Source organism: Pagrus pagrus (assembly GCF_965226575.1).
Source record: "Pagrus pagrus genome assembly, chromosome: 3".
In the NCBI taxonomy this organism is placed as follows: Eukaryota; Metazoa; Chordata; class Actinopteri; order Spariformes; family Sparidae; genus Pagrus; species Pagrus pagrus.
The window spans coordinates 12744242-12760168 of record NC_140187.1 but is presented as its reverse complement, the minus strand read 5'-3'; the positions used below and the strand labels follow the sequence as shown (position 1 = coordinate 12760168).

At 40.7% G+C, this 15927-nt stretch overlaps 1 protein-coding gene across 2 annotated transcripts in view; it reads right to left on the bottom strand.

Annotated features, from left to right (window-relative positions):
* The window catches only part of kif5ab (kinesin family member 5A, b), a 76156-nt gene that overhangs the window by 26639 nt on the left and 33590 nt on the right, over window positions 1-15927 (bottom strand). For both annotated transcript variants that reach the window (XM_084349559.1, XM_084349560.1), the window contains exons 12-17: window positions 11738-11946; window positions 10030-10098; window positions 8670-8876; window positions 3649-3795; window positions 1224-1412; window positions 563-680 (exon numbers count right to left, since the gene is read on the bottom strand). In XM_084349559.1, the coding sequence (XP_084205685.1) occupies window positions 563-680; window positions 1224-1412; window positions 3649-3795; window positions 8670-8876; window positions 10030-10098; window positions 11738-11946 (939 nt within the window). The remainder of the gene's footprint in view (window positions 1-562; window positions 681-1223; window positions 1413-3648; window positions 3796-8669; window positions 8877-10029; window positions 10099-11737; window positions 11947-15927) is intronic.

Genomic DNA, 15927 nt, shown 5'->3' with positions numbered 1-15927 from the left:
TGCATTATTGATCCTTGAACCTCGGGTTGTGTTAGATCACTAGATCACCAAAAGCTTGATTCATGTACTGTTACAAATGTGCTGCATGGTCAACCTGACTGTGTATTTCCAGAAAGTCAAAGTATTTTTCAGCAGCACGCTGAGATTATACATCAGTTGCTACGGTCGTCTAGTGCAGACTTATTCAACTACTTTATTTTAGAAAGGGCAGATTTGAAAAGAAAGTGCCAAGGGGCCGGACTTTTTCATTTCACATAATGTCTGACCTGTAACGCCCGTAAAATTAAATAAATTGTTAAATAAATAGTAAATTCCCCTTGCTTAAACAGCCTGGGTCAAAGCTTAGATTAAGTATGAGTATTTTTGTGCACAGCAACAGACACAACTAGTGAACGCCTGTTAACAACATGATCAATGAGGTCGTTAAAGGACACTGGCTGTAGACTTTTAGCCTTATTTGTTAACAAGTTATTTCATCTTTGTGTTTAACTGAAGTCTAATTGAGAAACCTACTGTCTTACTTGAATTGTGATGATCATGATATAAATGTACATTAGTCTACCTTGAGCTTGGACTTTAGCCAGCTCCTCGCTCAGAGAGTCGTAGCTGTCCTCCAGTTGTCTCTTCTTCAGCTCCACATTCTGCATGTAGTCCGTTAGAGAGCGGATCTTTGCCTCATGCTGAAAGTCAGAACACAGCGTCTCAGATGCAGAAAGTATATTGATGAGCAAAGACCTCTACCAAAGACAACAGCAAGAATAAAATGTGCTTTGCACTGACTGTGGAGTGGATTTGATAAAGGCTGTATTGAATGTTTATGTTCCTGAGGGAATTTAATTAAAATACCAAAGACAGAAAAACTCACAACACAAAGCACACAGTGCTTTCATAATTTCATAAGGACACACTAAAAGCTTCTGATGCAAAAAATGTGTTACTGCCACAAACAGCTGATTGACGTTTCAAGCACACTGCTTCATCAGAGTAAATTAACATCAGACAAAAGCTGCACAAGTATGTGTGACGTTAATTACGCTGATGAGGAGGCGTCTGCTCGAAACGTCACTCACTTGTTGTTTGTTGTGATAGTACTTTGGGACGAGGAGGTTTCAGTTACTGTTGTCGTGATTTTTCCACATCAAAATTCTCAACATTTCCCACTGGATTAGCAGATCGACAGAAATGTTTCCTGCACCAGATGTTTCCAGATGTTTCCTCCATACCTGTGAAACAAGGAGGTGACATGAAGACAGCTCTCTGCCCGTCTCCTCCATCTTGCGGTGACACTCCGTCTGGAGGCTTTCCAGGTGGCGGCAGCGCTTCACCATGGACTTCACCTCTGACTTTATTTTACTGATGTAGAGGCGAGCCACTGTGAACTCCTCCTCGATCACACCAGTGATCTCCATGGGCTGGAGATAAATGAGGCAGAGGGGAGGAGAGATAGTCAGGAGAGCAGCAGAGACGTCTGGTTGAGATTGAGCGGGGATGATTTAAAGACCGCTGGGAAGGTAAAGAGGGAGGAAGCCATCCTGGAAACTATTTCTGCCATTTTGTATGCACATCTATTAAGTTAACAGCATCACTTAGCGGACGCGGTGACTCAGATGCCCTGAAATGAACTGAGGAGGATGAACTATATGTCTGCATATCAAAATTAAGCTAAATATTACAGGCAAGATATATCGGCAGATGTTCCTATCAGCTATCCTCAGATGCTATACATAAAGCTTGGTAGTCAAGGCAAACGCATATTCTCAGTATATTATATAATGTATGCTGGGAAATCAGTTTTAAATGCTCATCATGATGCCTAAATTTCCACAGATGCCAAATATGTCAAGCTGAATTAGACAGAAACTCGTATAAAATGATGCAGAAGACATTTTAAATGTTCCACTCTGTCTTTGGTTTTAATATTTCACAGTGTGATGAAGCTTTAGCGACGCTTCCTTGGTGCACCCACACCCACAGCTCCATCAGATGAGCTCGACACTCAGCAACACCACCTGTCATGTGTTCCTTTGAATGGATTTTAAACCGGATGGCTTTTTTGCACGTAAATCCTTTATCCATTACTTTCAGCGACTTCCCTGCTGGCTTTCTAATTAGTTTTCACACACTCGACCACAACACAAACAATCACAGCGTTGAGCGTAGGTTATTGTGACAATAAATACACAAAAGATTAGCCTCATAGAGGTTATACTACGCAGGATTTTCCTAAGGAAAGACAAACAATGTATAGAGTCATACCTCTCAAACATCACTTACAACCCACTAGAAGTGTGTGGCAGTGTCTGTATCTGCAGTAGAAAGTGACTAGGACAACATGTTTCTGTTTGAGGGAGTAGTAATCGAGCCTGACCCCGAACAAGTGTTCTGTTTTTATGTCCGAACCCGACTCGAGCCTGACACAGTTAATGTAAGATGAAGCAATGAATGTGTGTTATCCTGTCACCTAGTTGTCACCATGGTTACAGCTTGTCAGTTTACCCTGATTACAGACATTTACAGCCTTGATGACCGTGAAAAGGCCTTGTTCTAGATTTATAATAAAAAAAAACTCTATACATGTATTTTATATCTGTGGTTACGCACGTACTCATACAGAACTGAAGTTACATCCAGGCAGTAACTACTGTGGTGAATCGATGTGACTGAACTCCGCCTGAACCTGAAAATAATTTCAAAATTTTTTGTATAAACCCGACAGGTCCCAACAGGTTCGTCTCTGCCCATATCCTTTATTATTTTCTTAGTAGTTTGCTGTGTTCGGCATGTTTCTGAGTGTCAGCCTAGAACAAAATGTAGCGAACAGGATACGTCGCTGTCTATATCTGTCTCCTGCGCTCTCACTCTGCGATAAAGAGCGGCGTGTCTGTTTGACAGTTAAGTGCAAAGGACAAATATACACTCGGAGCAGAGAGGCAGGCCGGTCTCAGGATGAAGCCTGCACTTTGGTCGAATTCACACGAAAACCTGCATTTTCATCACGTCCATGTTTGTCAGTTATGTTTTGTTACTGTCTCCCTTGAGGACATTTACCTTAAATGGCAAATTACATTTTTTGTGTTGCGACTGATGAACGATGAACGTAGTAAACACAGTAACTGATAGAACATGACTCACGGCTTTTAAATCACATCGGCTTTAAATTAAATTACTTGATAATTTGTAAATCAATTCTTCATTTCAAATGCATTTTTACCCCTCTGTTTTTCATTTCACATACACTTTGATCGCCTCCATTTGTATAATTTGATTTCTGTTACTTTCACCCCTCAGGAGGAGGCGCCAGCTTTAAATGGTGTTAGAAACAGCAACTGACACATCCTGCACAGTCTGCCTTTAATAATGGATTTTGTAGTGATGTCAGCAGTTACCTAATATTATTTAAAGCATCTGCAACGTGGAAACTCAGTCATAAGTAAATTTGATGGGATGGTTTGATTATTTTAATGGAAATTGCATCGATTGTGCCAAAATAGTTCTGATTTGGATTAAAGGGGAATGTGGGGATTCAAATATTTAGGTAGAGAAGTTTGAAACACTGAGAAATATGAAAAATGTCTCACATTTCATCACAGACATCAAGTTTTTTGGTCAAAGACACAATATCCAAATTGAGTTTTCTGCCCGACTCACCAGCCTGATGTCTCTGTTTCCGACGATGCTGCTGAACTCACTCAGGTCCTTCATCAGCCCGTTGAGAATCTCTGCGATGCGTTTCCTTTGGTGGCTGCTCACTTCCTGGATACGGGACAGCTCTGCCTCCAAAGCCATGAGGTGAGCCTGCAGGAGGAGAGGAGTGAGACAAGAGAGTGAACGCAGACGAAGACGAACGATGAGGAACAAAAGATGAGGGCGAGAGAAATCCCAGGAGAGGGGAAAGAACAGGGGAGTAATCACGGGAGAGACAATCGTACAAAAGAGGATTGAAAGAGGGAGGAATTTACAGTCCTTTGACCTGAGAGCACACACAGCTGCTAGATGTATTTCAACACGTGAGCTCATTCTCAACCAAGAAATCCAAACAGCAAAACATAATGGCCGCTAAATTACAAATCAATAAACTGCAGAGATAGGGGTTGATGGCATTGGCGCTGGATGAAAGCATCTGGGAAAGTGAATGATAGACCTCCCTTTATCCTTCTCTGTTTTGTACAGAAGGCAGCGTAGCCGTGATGGCTGGAACACAATTAAACAATTTGGCTTCGATCGATACTCTACAGGTCTGACGAAATACAGTGAAAGTCGGATGGAGCAGTCTGTCTACCTCGGAAGAAAATTCTTTGATCTTACAAAACTGTGCCTCAATTCTTCCACATGATTAACGAGAGCGACGCATGAATGAGAGACCTTGAAAACTTTGATGTTGGTCAGGGCCTTGGTCAGGATTTTAGAGAACAAATTACCCCAGTGAAACCCCCCGAGAAGACTTTCGCCAGCCATCAAAAAACAGTTAATTTCTTTACCTTTTTATTACCAAATGCAAGGATAAAATTCAAGGGAGACATGCTAAACCTCTGTTTGTTTGTTTTTTATACATTATTATTTATTTTTTTTGTAAGGAAAAAAGAAAAACCAGCCTTCAAAAACAAATTTCCAGATACATTATCAAGAAATTATGTCGGTGTCCTCGATTGTAGCTACAGCCTTGTTCTTGTTTTACTTCAGTGTGACCATGAGCACCAAATAAAGTATCAACATTAAATAATCTTTCCCGGCTGAGTCTTTTCCCATCGTGGTGTTACACACACTAAACGTGCATCGAAGTCGATCGCCTGTTGTCACACAAATAATGTAATGGAGCTCTTTTTAATGCCGTGTTTTAGTTACTGCCCCCGCCGGATCATCAGTCAATCGAAAGCACCATTAACCACCTTCTTTAAATAAAGCAGCATTTACTCCTTTATCAACCTCTCCATCTTCATCTCCTTCATTACCTTCCAGCTATGTGATCATTTTCCAGGTCATTTCCCACGTCAAAACATTAACTTAGCAGAAAACGGTTGTAAATAATTAACTGATATCGATTCTTTTATGAATAAGTGAGAGGAGAAGAGAACGGAGGTTAAAGTTTTTTTGTAATTTGGTTGAAGAAAGATTTATGAAGAGATATCGAAGAGAATTGATGGATGAATATGAATGATGAATGGAGTTAATCATAAAGATAAAAAAAAAAAAAACGGTTTAAGTGGATGGGCGGATAAAAGAGGGTGTTTAAAGGAGCAGCTGAATGTGACAGTGACAGTGAGCGATGGCCTGGCCTCCTGCTGAAGAAGACAGGGGTTTCCACTGAAAGCAGAGATGAAGACAGCTGAGGAGACGGTGGGGTGAAGACTGTGATGAATGTACTCCATTGCACCATTTTTCTAGGTCAATGCTGCCCCGTTTTTACTGTAGATATGGAGAAATTCAACGCTGAACATTAGCATAACAGCTGGGAAGCAGCAAGTGGAGAATTGGTAACAATGAGTCGGAGGGGTGAAGCTGAAAAAGACCCTGAGAAGCTGGAATAATACGATGTTTTTTACATCCCTGTATGGTTTATTGTATTCAGGTTCACTTCCTGTCAGACTGCCAGGCGGCGTCCCTGAGCAGATAACGTGTCGGGTGAGAGGTCGGGGCACGTCCGACTGAAGAAGCCACAGAGAAGGCGAGCTAAGTGAGATGATTGAGGTTTCAGCTGACTTGAGGGGACTAAACTGTGCAGTGAGTAGTTACATTGTCAAAACCTTTCATCAATTTCTGCAGCAGCTTGTGAGAAAGACAGAGAGGGAGGGGAGGACACCGTGGCAGATTGTAAAACGGTGCATGAAATATTGAAGATGTTTTAAGAAGGTGAATAATGGTTCACTTGGTCCAAATAGCCACTCACAGTAACTTTAAATTAAAGACTGACCAGATCTGCCAAAGGCCTCTTTTGTACTTTTATCTCTATTTGGCTTTTTCAAAAGGACTTTCCTGTGCACAAAGATTCAGTCACATACAATCCTTTTAAAATGCCTTTAAAAAAGGCTCTTTTAAGACATGTAATGTATAATTTTATGTATCACTTGGATGACGAACAGCACCACAGAGGCTTTAACCAACCCTGGGAAGAGCTGCTCCACATATGAACTGTTTCTTGAATTGAGTGATGAATTGCTGCGGTTTTATCTTGTATGTTTTATTTCATTACTATTGTAAATCTGAAATAAAGTTTGAATTGAATTGTCAGAAGAGCTGTACTGTTCACTGACAATCTCCTCCCACACTTCAAAGCCCCTGAAAATGTCTGCCCATTTTTCAATAACATTAAATATTCAAGACTAATTAAGCAACAATCCAAATTTAGAATACATCTTTAGATCATTTATTAAGAGTTTTAATTAATTAACAGCTACTCAAAAGTCCAGTCAATCTGCTTCACGCAGACTGTGTCGATGCGGTTTGATTGACAGTAGTCTGACTCTCAGGAAGTAGGTTTTGGGTTTAAGCCCGCCATTGGAGGATTATTGCAGTCAGCATCCCCCTTTCCTTTCAAAGCGTTCAGAGTCCCCACTGAGCAAGAACATATGCAAAAGATGTCAATTCAACGTCTTTGCCAGCGTTGAAAAGACGTCCAGTTGAGAGCCAGTTGTCTGTTTTAGACATCCTCTTAACGTTCGCTATTGATGTCCAAGTGACATCCTTACAGGGTCCAAAGTGAAGTTTTTACGATTAAATTTTAGACATCTTTTCAGCTTCAGCTCAAATTTTGAACCCTGTAAAAAATATCACTGAGACATCAAAAGTGAACATTTTCAGCATTGTCAAAAGCGTTGAACTGACGTCTTTTGTATATTGTTTTTGCTCAGTGTTTTTGCTCAACAAGAACAACAACCAGCATGCAAGCAACACGCCAAAAAATGGGACGTTTTGTCAAAGATTTCAGCTGTACAATCAATCGAGGCCTGCTTGGTTCTTTTGTGGGGATTTAGCCGTTTCAATGCGAGGGCTCAACCCACCATATGTAAATGTTACGCCAAAACAAGTGCACAAAAAAGCCAGAGCGTTTGTTTTTCCCTGTACCAGAATGAGAATGGGTTCTGTCAGACCTTTCTCCAAAGCTAAAACGAAGTGTGGACATAGATCTGGCTATGCGGGACTAGATTGACAGTGAATGAACGACAATCCAAATGTCACCAGCTTCTCCTTAATATAAAGCTAACATCTGATTGGTGCATGGTAGGGCATGACATGACTTTTTCCAGCTGAGCTCTGCCCACTTCAGACCAAAGAAAATAACAGTAAATACAGAAATCTCTAATGTGAAATAACCAAAACTTCATAAAATACTATGTGTGATGGATTTGGGTATTTCGTTTCGTCATTTCCTGTTTTATTCAGTAGATTACATCCTCATGTGTCATGCGTTGCTCTCCACTTCCTGACTTTGTTCTTTCTGTTTACACCTGTGTTTCATTTGTTCGTTAGCCCTTGTGTATTTAAGTCTGTCTTTTTCCCTCGCCCTTTGTCAGTTCGTCTGTTTTCATCCTGCGTTTCTGTGTCTGTTCCCCGCGTTTCTAATTTGCTCCCCATGGCTTATGGTTTGCCTCTGTTGCCAGCTTTTGTTTGCTTGCCGTTTGTTGCTTGCATTTTGGATTTTGGACCCGTCTGCCTCTGTGTGTCTATGTTCATGTAGGATTCCAACATTTCTTTCTACAAGTAAGAAATTGACTGAGAAAAAATAAGTTTTCGGGGCATTTAGGTTGTCGTGACTCAAAACATTTTGAAACCAGCATCATTTGAAATTTGAGCTTTTGAGACTTTTCAAAGCCTCCTCAAAAACTAACATGAATACTTTTACACTGATTACAGGCGGTACACAGTCACTGAAAAGAAACCTTTTAATAAAAGCAGAACAACATTAATAATCAGATGTCCCAGGCTTTGTAGATAAACTTTGCAAATACTGATGGCTGTCTTCAACAACAACCTCAAACAAGCTCTGCCATGAGCAGTGAATTCATGAAATTACTTTGAAGGCTGACCTTAATCAAGTGGAGTCAGACTTGTCCTCCTGGTAGCCGCAGTTTTTAATATTTATTAGTGTTTATTTGTGGTCATAGTGCAAAACAACCAGCCGCGAGTGATTTCAAAGGTCGAGCTAAAGAAATGCCAGAGCTGGCTGTAATTTGAATAATACTCGTGTGATGTTTTATTGATAACCATCTAGAATGAAAAATCAAACAGGGTTTGTTTTTATTGCCTTCTCACTTCTCACGCTTCTTATAAATACATTCCTAATACTTTTTCTGACATGGATCTCTTCATGACTGCACATTTTATCAGAACTTTCTCTCTAATCTCTTTTTCCCCCCGCAGCTCTCTAATTCTACTCATTATCTCTCTAATTGCATTTTGAACAAGTAGTTCAACATATTCTTGAAAGACAGGGACTTAAATGGAAAGATGGAAAGATAATTTCATACCTACCGAAATGCTCCTATAATGCTCTTTATCACAGCACAGTATACGTCCATGTCTTTTCAGCTTTTGCTAACACACATCATCTCATCTGCCTCTTTGTTTTTCTTCTTCACTCCTTGTCTTTTTCCCTGTTCGCCCATTTGTTGATGCAATGTGCTGTATATTCACCTTTATGGCATAAAACTGAGCCTCCAGGAAGCCAAACCCACCATTTTCTTTGCGAGCTCTTCAGCCAGCAGCTTGTTTTGCACGCTCTTCTCCTCCACCTCCAGGCTCTTCTGGTCGTAGTTGACTGCCAGCTCCTCCAGGGCCTGGAGGACTTCCTTCACCTCGGCTTTAGCGGATTCATTCTCCGTCTGCAGCCTGCCGAGCTCAGACTGCACCTTCTCGCTGTCACCCCTGGATGATGCCAGAAGCTGAGGGACACGGAGATTTAACAGCTGAATGTCAACTGTATAGGAGTGTTGTGTACAACAAGCAGCAGCCTCTTTGTTATTCACAAAGCGAAGCTGCTGTGATGGTATTTTAATAAAACATAATTGTGTGGTTTGTCTTGCTAGCGAAAGATACAGGAGTAATTTAGCAGATAAAACACATTTGAAACATTCGTCTTATCACTTCACACTGTGAGAGCCGACATTATCCTGCTGCAACGGCACTGCAGCGTCCCACCGTGGGTCATCTGACTGAATGGATGCCATTAAATATAGATGTTGCTCTACGCAGGGTTCCTGCATGTTTGCACTTTGGCATACATATTCTGTTTGGTGGAATCGATGTAAAACAGTGTCACTGTACACAAGCTAAGGCTGGGTAGTTAGCATCATGTCAGCTCAACCCACAGCAGGCCCATTTGGGGATATGAATTAACTAATTTTGTAAATGTGGAGTCTCTTACTTTAGCGGTGCCCTACGTGCCAAAGCTCGGTTCAGGCTGTTTAGCCCACTGGTTTAGCTGCTGTTATGAATACATGCTGTAAATACTCGTCTTAATTACCTTTTAATGGAGTCTTTTAATTGCTGTTCGTTCCCACTAGTAACGTATACTATAGAGGCAGACAGGCCTGTTTACTGTAGTTTGTGTGAGAAAAGGGCTGTAAACCATTTTCTTCCAGATAAACGGTCTCTAAAGTCACAAAGATGGTGGAGTCATGCTCATTCACAGCATATTCAATCACATACCAGATCATTACAGAGCATTTGTTTGTTTATCAGCTATGTTACAATGATAGTCTACATGTTTCAGTCCCTCATCAATCTTTGTATTGATCTTTCCCTCTAAACATTTGAATCTGAGCAGCCGCTGAAACCTTTTCAATTTAAACCGCTGTTAACACACAAATACACTCGTGATCAATGATGCTTTGTTTTCCAAGTGCTCACTGGCACGTGAACAGGTTGTTTTTTTTTCTTCTTCTCGTTCATCTCAAGGGCAGGATAATAAACCTCTCACGGCTGAGCTCTATTCAAAGTGTGTGTCTCTGATTTCCTCATTTACAGGTGCTGCTGCTGCCTACTGTGGGCCGTTTAACCAAACTGATGAAAGGATGTAAACCCGAGGTCTTTTACCTCCTCCTGGTCGAGCATCTGCTCCTTCAGCTTCTCAACCATCTGGCTCTGGTGGTTGATCTCATCATCCTTCAGCGACAAACAGACACATGGAATAGAAACAGTTCATTGACGCAGTTATGTATTACACAAACTGGTAAAGTACAGACACTGTCAACGCGTTTACTTTAGGTTCCATCGTCAATCACAGCGATCATTTACTAGCTTGCACTTGAGAGACGTGCAGGAGCTTCAATACTATTCAATACAGCACAACCACAGACAAAATCACAGTATATTAATATGGATATGATAAAATAAACTACTTGGATGTGATAAACCAAAACTTTTTTCGAAATCAGGGTTGTGGGAGAAAATACGGTTTATCCTTAACGTGTAAAAACGGAGCATCCTGCATCACGTCTGTTATAGACTGAAAACCCCTGCATCACGCACTACCTTATCTACAATTTAAGTGTCTTTTTTATTAATGCAATTTCCAAGTGCACGCATTTCATTAATCTAAAATGCGTATTTGATGCTTTCACATCTCAACAATAACAATACATTCACTAACTTTAGTTTAGAGAACGAATTTACCCGTTGGGCTACAGACTTAAAGAACGTGACAGCTTGAGTTCATCCAGAAACGGCAGTTAGTTAGAAACACTGCTGTTTGCTTGCTTTGCTGTATGTCTTTAAAAGTTACAGTTCAAATGAAAACAGAAATAAACAAGTTTGCTGATTTCATATATCTCCGAAATGCTTTCGTGGTGTCTCTGCCTTGTTTCCAGTGTGCAGGTTCCCTCCTCTGCTTCTCCCCTGTCTGCTTTCCCTGTAGACCTGCACTGCATCATCCTCACTAGCCCAGCCCTGCTCCTAGTGTTCTTCCCAGCCTATCAGCTCTCCTTTATCCCCTACACATTACCCTCGCCTGTGTTTCTCTGCCTCACTCCACCTGCACCTCATCCCCTTCTTAGTTTAGTTTGTATTTAAGTCCAGTCTTTGTCACGTCATCTGTTGTTGGGCTCCTGATCCTGCTGTTCAGTTATCCGGTGGTTTATTTTGACTACACCTTCTGCCGGCCTGCTGTCTGTTGCATGTGGGTCCATCTTTTTCTACTTTCAGTAGACGTGGACGTTTGTGTCAAGATATTCACTCAATCCGTTCTTGCGATCGCATTCACAAGTATGGGACGTACAGACGGACAACCCCAAAACATAATGCCTCCAGCCAAGGCTGTCTCGGGCGCAGAGGCATAAAAATCAAAAATGGATTTCCCTGTATGGTATCTGGATATGCCTGCATGTGTGAAAACGTCAAAAGATTTATACATTTTATGTTTCCTCATGCATTGTAGAGGAAATACAACTGTGCCACTGCAATGATGCACAACTGGCTCTGCATATTTTATGGAATATTTGTTAATAAAAGCAAGAATATTCCACATTACAGCATTGTGGAGCACAGTGTACATACATGACGTGTCAGATAAATTACAGCTTTAATGCTTTTCGATGTAGTACATTACTATCTCCCCAGTGACATTTACTCCTAATAGTTGCTAGATTACTCACTACTATCTGTGTGATCTTGAATTTATTAGCATGAATTATACATGCATGATATGTTCATTGTATCAACGTGTGCATATTATTACAAAAATCCCAGCCACCACGTGAACACGGCTCTTAATTCATGCACACAAACGATCCTTCCCGTTCATCACCTTATCGTCCAGCTGCTTGTAGAGCTTGCGGATCTCCTCCTCATATTTCTGCCGCTCCTCCTCAGAGATGTGTACCACAATGGAGGAGGCGAGTGAGCAAGGGCTGCAGGGGCTGCAGATGTCGAGAAGCGGCTCCTCGGACTCGTGAGGCTGCAGGGGGACGACGTCCTCTGTTTCTGGGCTCAGGCGCTCTAACACAATATCCTCACCTAAAGATGGGGGAAAAGATTTAATATTTTTAGAGTTGGGCTTATCTCTTGCAAATCCTCTCCTGTGGATTAATGTGTAAAAAATGGATCAGAGGGTTAATCTTCAGCGTATATCCTTTACTTTTGCATTTAAATCTCACTTCTGAGATATTTCTGTGCTATAAATGAGTTTCCTGACGCTACGGACTCAGCAGCAGTATGAATTACCAGACCTTTATAACATTAACATGTCAGATGTCTTGTGTCTAGCTTAGGCTCAAACTCCTCCGTTATTTAACAAAGACAAATGCAGTTGAATGCAGAAAAGTGTGAAAATTCACTATGCATATTGTGCACAAGACGAGTACAGGCCCTCAATGCCAGAAAGAACCCTGGTCTGATGCTCTTCCTCAGGCAGCATCAGTCAATTTATAGACAAAAGCTTTAGATAAACACTTCCAGGCACGAATCTGTACACACAATGAAAGCAGGATGTTTACACTACCAGCAAAGAGTATGGTCCTCTCACATAATTATTTGTGACATATTTATGACATGAACAACATTATTCGCAAGGATTAGCACACCAACCCTGTTCCCTAGAAGAACATTTATACATTAGTGAATATTTTGCCTAATGGGATACAAACAGAGATTGGGGTCTATGTATACAATCTATAGTCTATCAATTGAGCCCTATTCAAAAATCTTCCAATGAAAGATATTCTACAAAATCACTGCTACTGAAAAACAACTTAACATATTTAAAATTGATCAATCATTATGTAGATTTTGTAATGAGAGAGAGGAAGAGCAGCTGCATCGTTTCTTTTTCTTCTATTGTCATGCAAGTCAGTGGACCGATACATCCAACATTGGCTAAAGCCATTAAACTTTCATTTAAAATGTACACCATTAAATATAACTTGGGGGATTCTGGATGAAAATTTTCCTCAGATATTAAATACAATTATTCAGTTGGGTAAACTATTTTCTATTAAAAGCTCGATCAAGAACCGAATTGAATTTTAAAAACATTACATTTCCTTTGGGAAAAATAACTTCTGCAAACCTTTACAAAGAAGCACAACACAATATAAAACTGGAGAAAATATGCTCGAGTGAAGAGTTGAACTATACATTTAAAAACTCCTTATAACTGTAACATGGATTACTATTCTGAATATTTTTAGGATGAACTGGGATTGTCAATTTAACACCGAAGAGATCCAGCTGTCTTTTTTGTCCTTTTGTGAGGATATATTATGTCATCATATAGTCATGTCTCTGCTCAAGGTGAAGGACAGACTGTACTATCAGTTAAATATTAATAAACGTCTTTTCTTTAAAGTCACTGTAAACTTTTTCTGTATCAAACCAGACCACAATCTTTCCCTAACTTTAACAAAGTGCTGTAAGTGTCTGAATACAGCCATAAAAATGATGAATAGTGCCATAGTCACGACGATGGATATTGCATTGTAAGAAAAAGATGAAAATGAAATGAGACTTTAAGTATCAACATTTTAGAGACTTTTCTGTTCTGTTCAATGTTTGACAGATATTAACAGACAACACAATGCAGTCAGTGTTACATTTCCTTTCACAAAGTAGTTGTATAGGCACATAATGTGATACTCTATTGTGCTGTATTTGCAGATATACAGTATAAATATAAATATCATGTCCATTGTGTCATCATAAACCTCTTGATGCTGCCTGAGGAAGAGGGCTGAGCTTGAAACAACTGCCGGTCCGATTCTGTGTTCTTCGTGGCATTAATGCGTGTATTGGTGCAAATGTTTGTTACATTAAATTGTCTCACTTTTCCACATTCGAGAGCTTCCCCTACGTTCCCTCTTCGTATTACAACTGCACCGTTTGGGTAGCCTTCTTCTACTGTTTCTTGTGATTGATTTGATTGACATAATGTAGCAGGAGGGGAAGGGATCAATTGAGTGCTCTGTCCATTTAAAACAAGGTCAAAGTAATCAATAGTTGAGACAATACACCTAACTGACACCTTTCACTGATTAAGTCTTCTTATCCAGTTGAAGGTGAACAGCTGCCTGGTTAAACGAGACAAAAACCTGAAAACAAGTAAAGGCACGGTATCGGAGATCCCCCTCCTGAGGAGACGGGGTGAAATATACTGTAGGGGACAGCTGGTCCTGTCTTTGGGCCATCCTTGACTAAAGAGTCGGTTAATGCGTTACAAGATGGAGGTCAACAGCATTCGTCCCAGGGAGTTCCTGGCCTGAGGTTGGCAACAATATAGGGAGCAGTGAGAGGGGGAATGGGGGCAACTATGTTGTCAAAATGATCCATTAGGAAATTAAAAGCACTAAATTGTGAGAGAGACACAGAGGAAGAGAGTGGAGGGAGAGATTGTGTGTGAGTGTGTGTGTGTGTGTTTGTTTGTGTGTGAAGGGGAATGAGAGGAGCAGAAGAGGATGAAGCAATAAAAGAAGTCATTTTCACTGATAGGTGTTCAATAAAGACACGTTGGAGCGTTTTTGAAATTCAGGTCAAGCACTGAGGGAATGATCTTCAAGAAAAACAGCGGACAGGATTCATTACATGGCTTGAATGTCAGACGATCATGACCATTGAGAGCCCTGACATTTGATTTGACCTACAGTCCAGCAGGAGAGGATGTGTGCGTCCGTGCTCGTGTCTTCGCGTGTACTGACACAGGTGAGCATGGGAGAGTGTAAGTTATGACTTTTTTGTAGATGTGCATTAGCCCTCGTCGCTGCGAGGATTACTAAAACATAAGGATTCATAAAACATAAAGCCTCCAGCAGTTCTCTCCTTCAGCAAGAGGGGAGGGGAATCAAATTATACAGAGTGTAAAAGTCTGAATAAAAACAGCCAAAAAGAGATGTTTAAGTGTTTTGGGCCCAAGTCCAGCCAGTCTGTCTGGCTACATTCCTCTCACTTCACTACTGGCATGTATTCAGATAAAATCAAACGAGGTTAAATCTGCACTTACGTGGACTGAAAAATAATGTCTGCAGGCTAGCAGGATGTTAAATTTTCATTCCTCTAAGTAGATACTCCTCCATGCATGAATAGAGACTTGCACAGGGAGAAGGATTTTTCTATAGGGTGCCATGTCAAGGCTGTGGTCTCTGGACTCTCAGCACTCTGCAGCTCAAGCTACTGCCTGCAAATACCGTGCTTCTTATTTTTTACTGCAGAGTGGGAAGGAAAAATGACTTAATTTGAAAAATGGTCCTGGTGTACAATCATTATCTGGATGAAATATCATTCATTAGTGTCATTTATTACAGTCGTTTTACAAGACAGAGCCTGCAGCCGCGTTAGCAGCTCTGTGAGGCTGTCCTTAGACACCGCTGTGTTTCAGCTCAGCATGCTAACGTGTTTAACCAACAGGCTGATGCTTAGCTGGTAAAATGGGAATAAGTTGCTAAATTATTTGTTTTGCAGATATTTTGATCATAAGCCAAAATATTAGTCAAACAGAGTGCTTCAGGGATGATTGATTTTTGAAGGCCAACCTGGAAATTAGCATAAACCCGGCATCTCAGACAAAAAGCCTATGGGGTTTTTCAATTGGATTACTGCAGAAAATAATCTCCATTGCAAACAAAAGTTAACACATTTCATAAGCGAGATAATCTTCATAGAACACAATTTTTATGATTTTTTGAAGCATAAATGCAACCACCAGAAGTAAAAAGCTAACGTTAGGCTACACCGCGATCGCATGACTCATTATTTTCTATTTCTTTTCATTTTCCATCGCTGTTTGGTTAATAAAAACTTGCTCACTTGGTGCACATGCCAAAATAGGTTTACTTCCTGGTCCAGTTTCTTATTTCATCGCAATACCGCGAGTGGCCACCGGGCAAAATTGGAAACAAGGCTGGGCAGCGGCCTCGTATCAAGTTCAATAACACATTCATGGGTCAAGTAGATGAATTTCTGTGCTCACCGTGATGACGTTTAATGTCCCCGACAGCCTCTTTAGTCTAA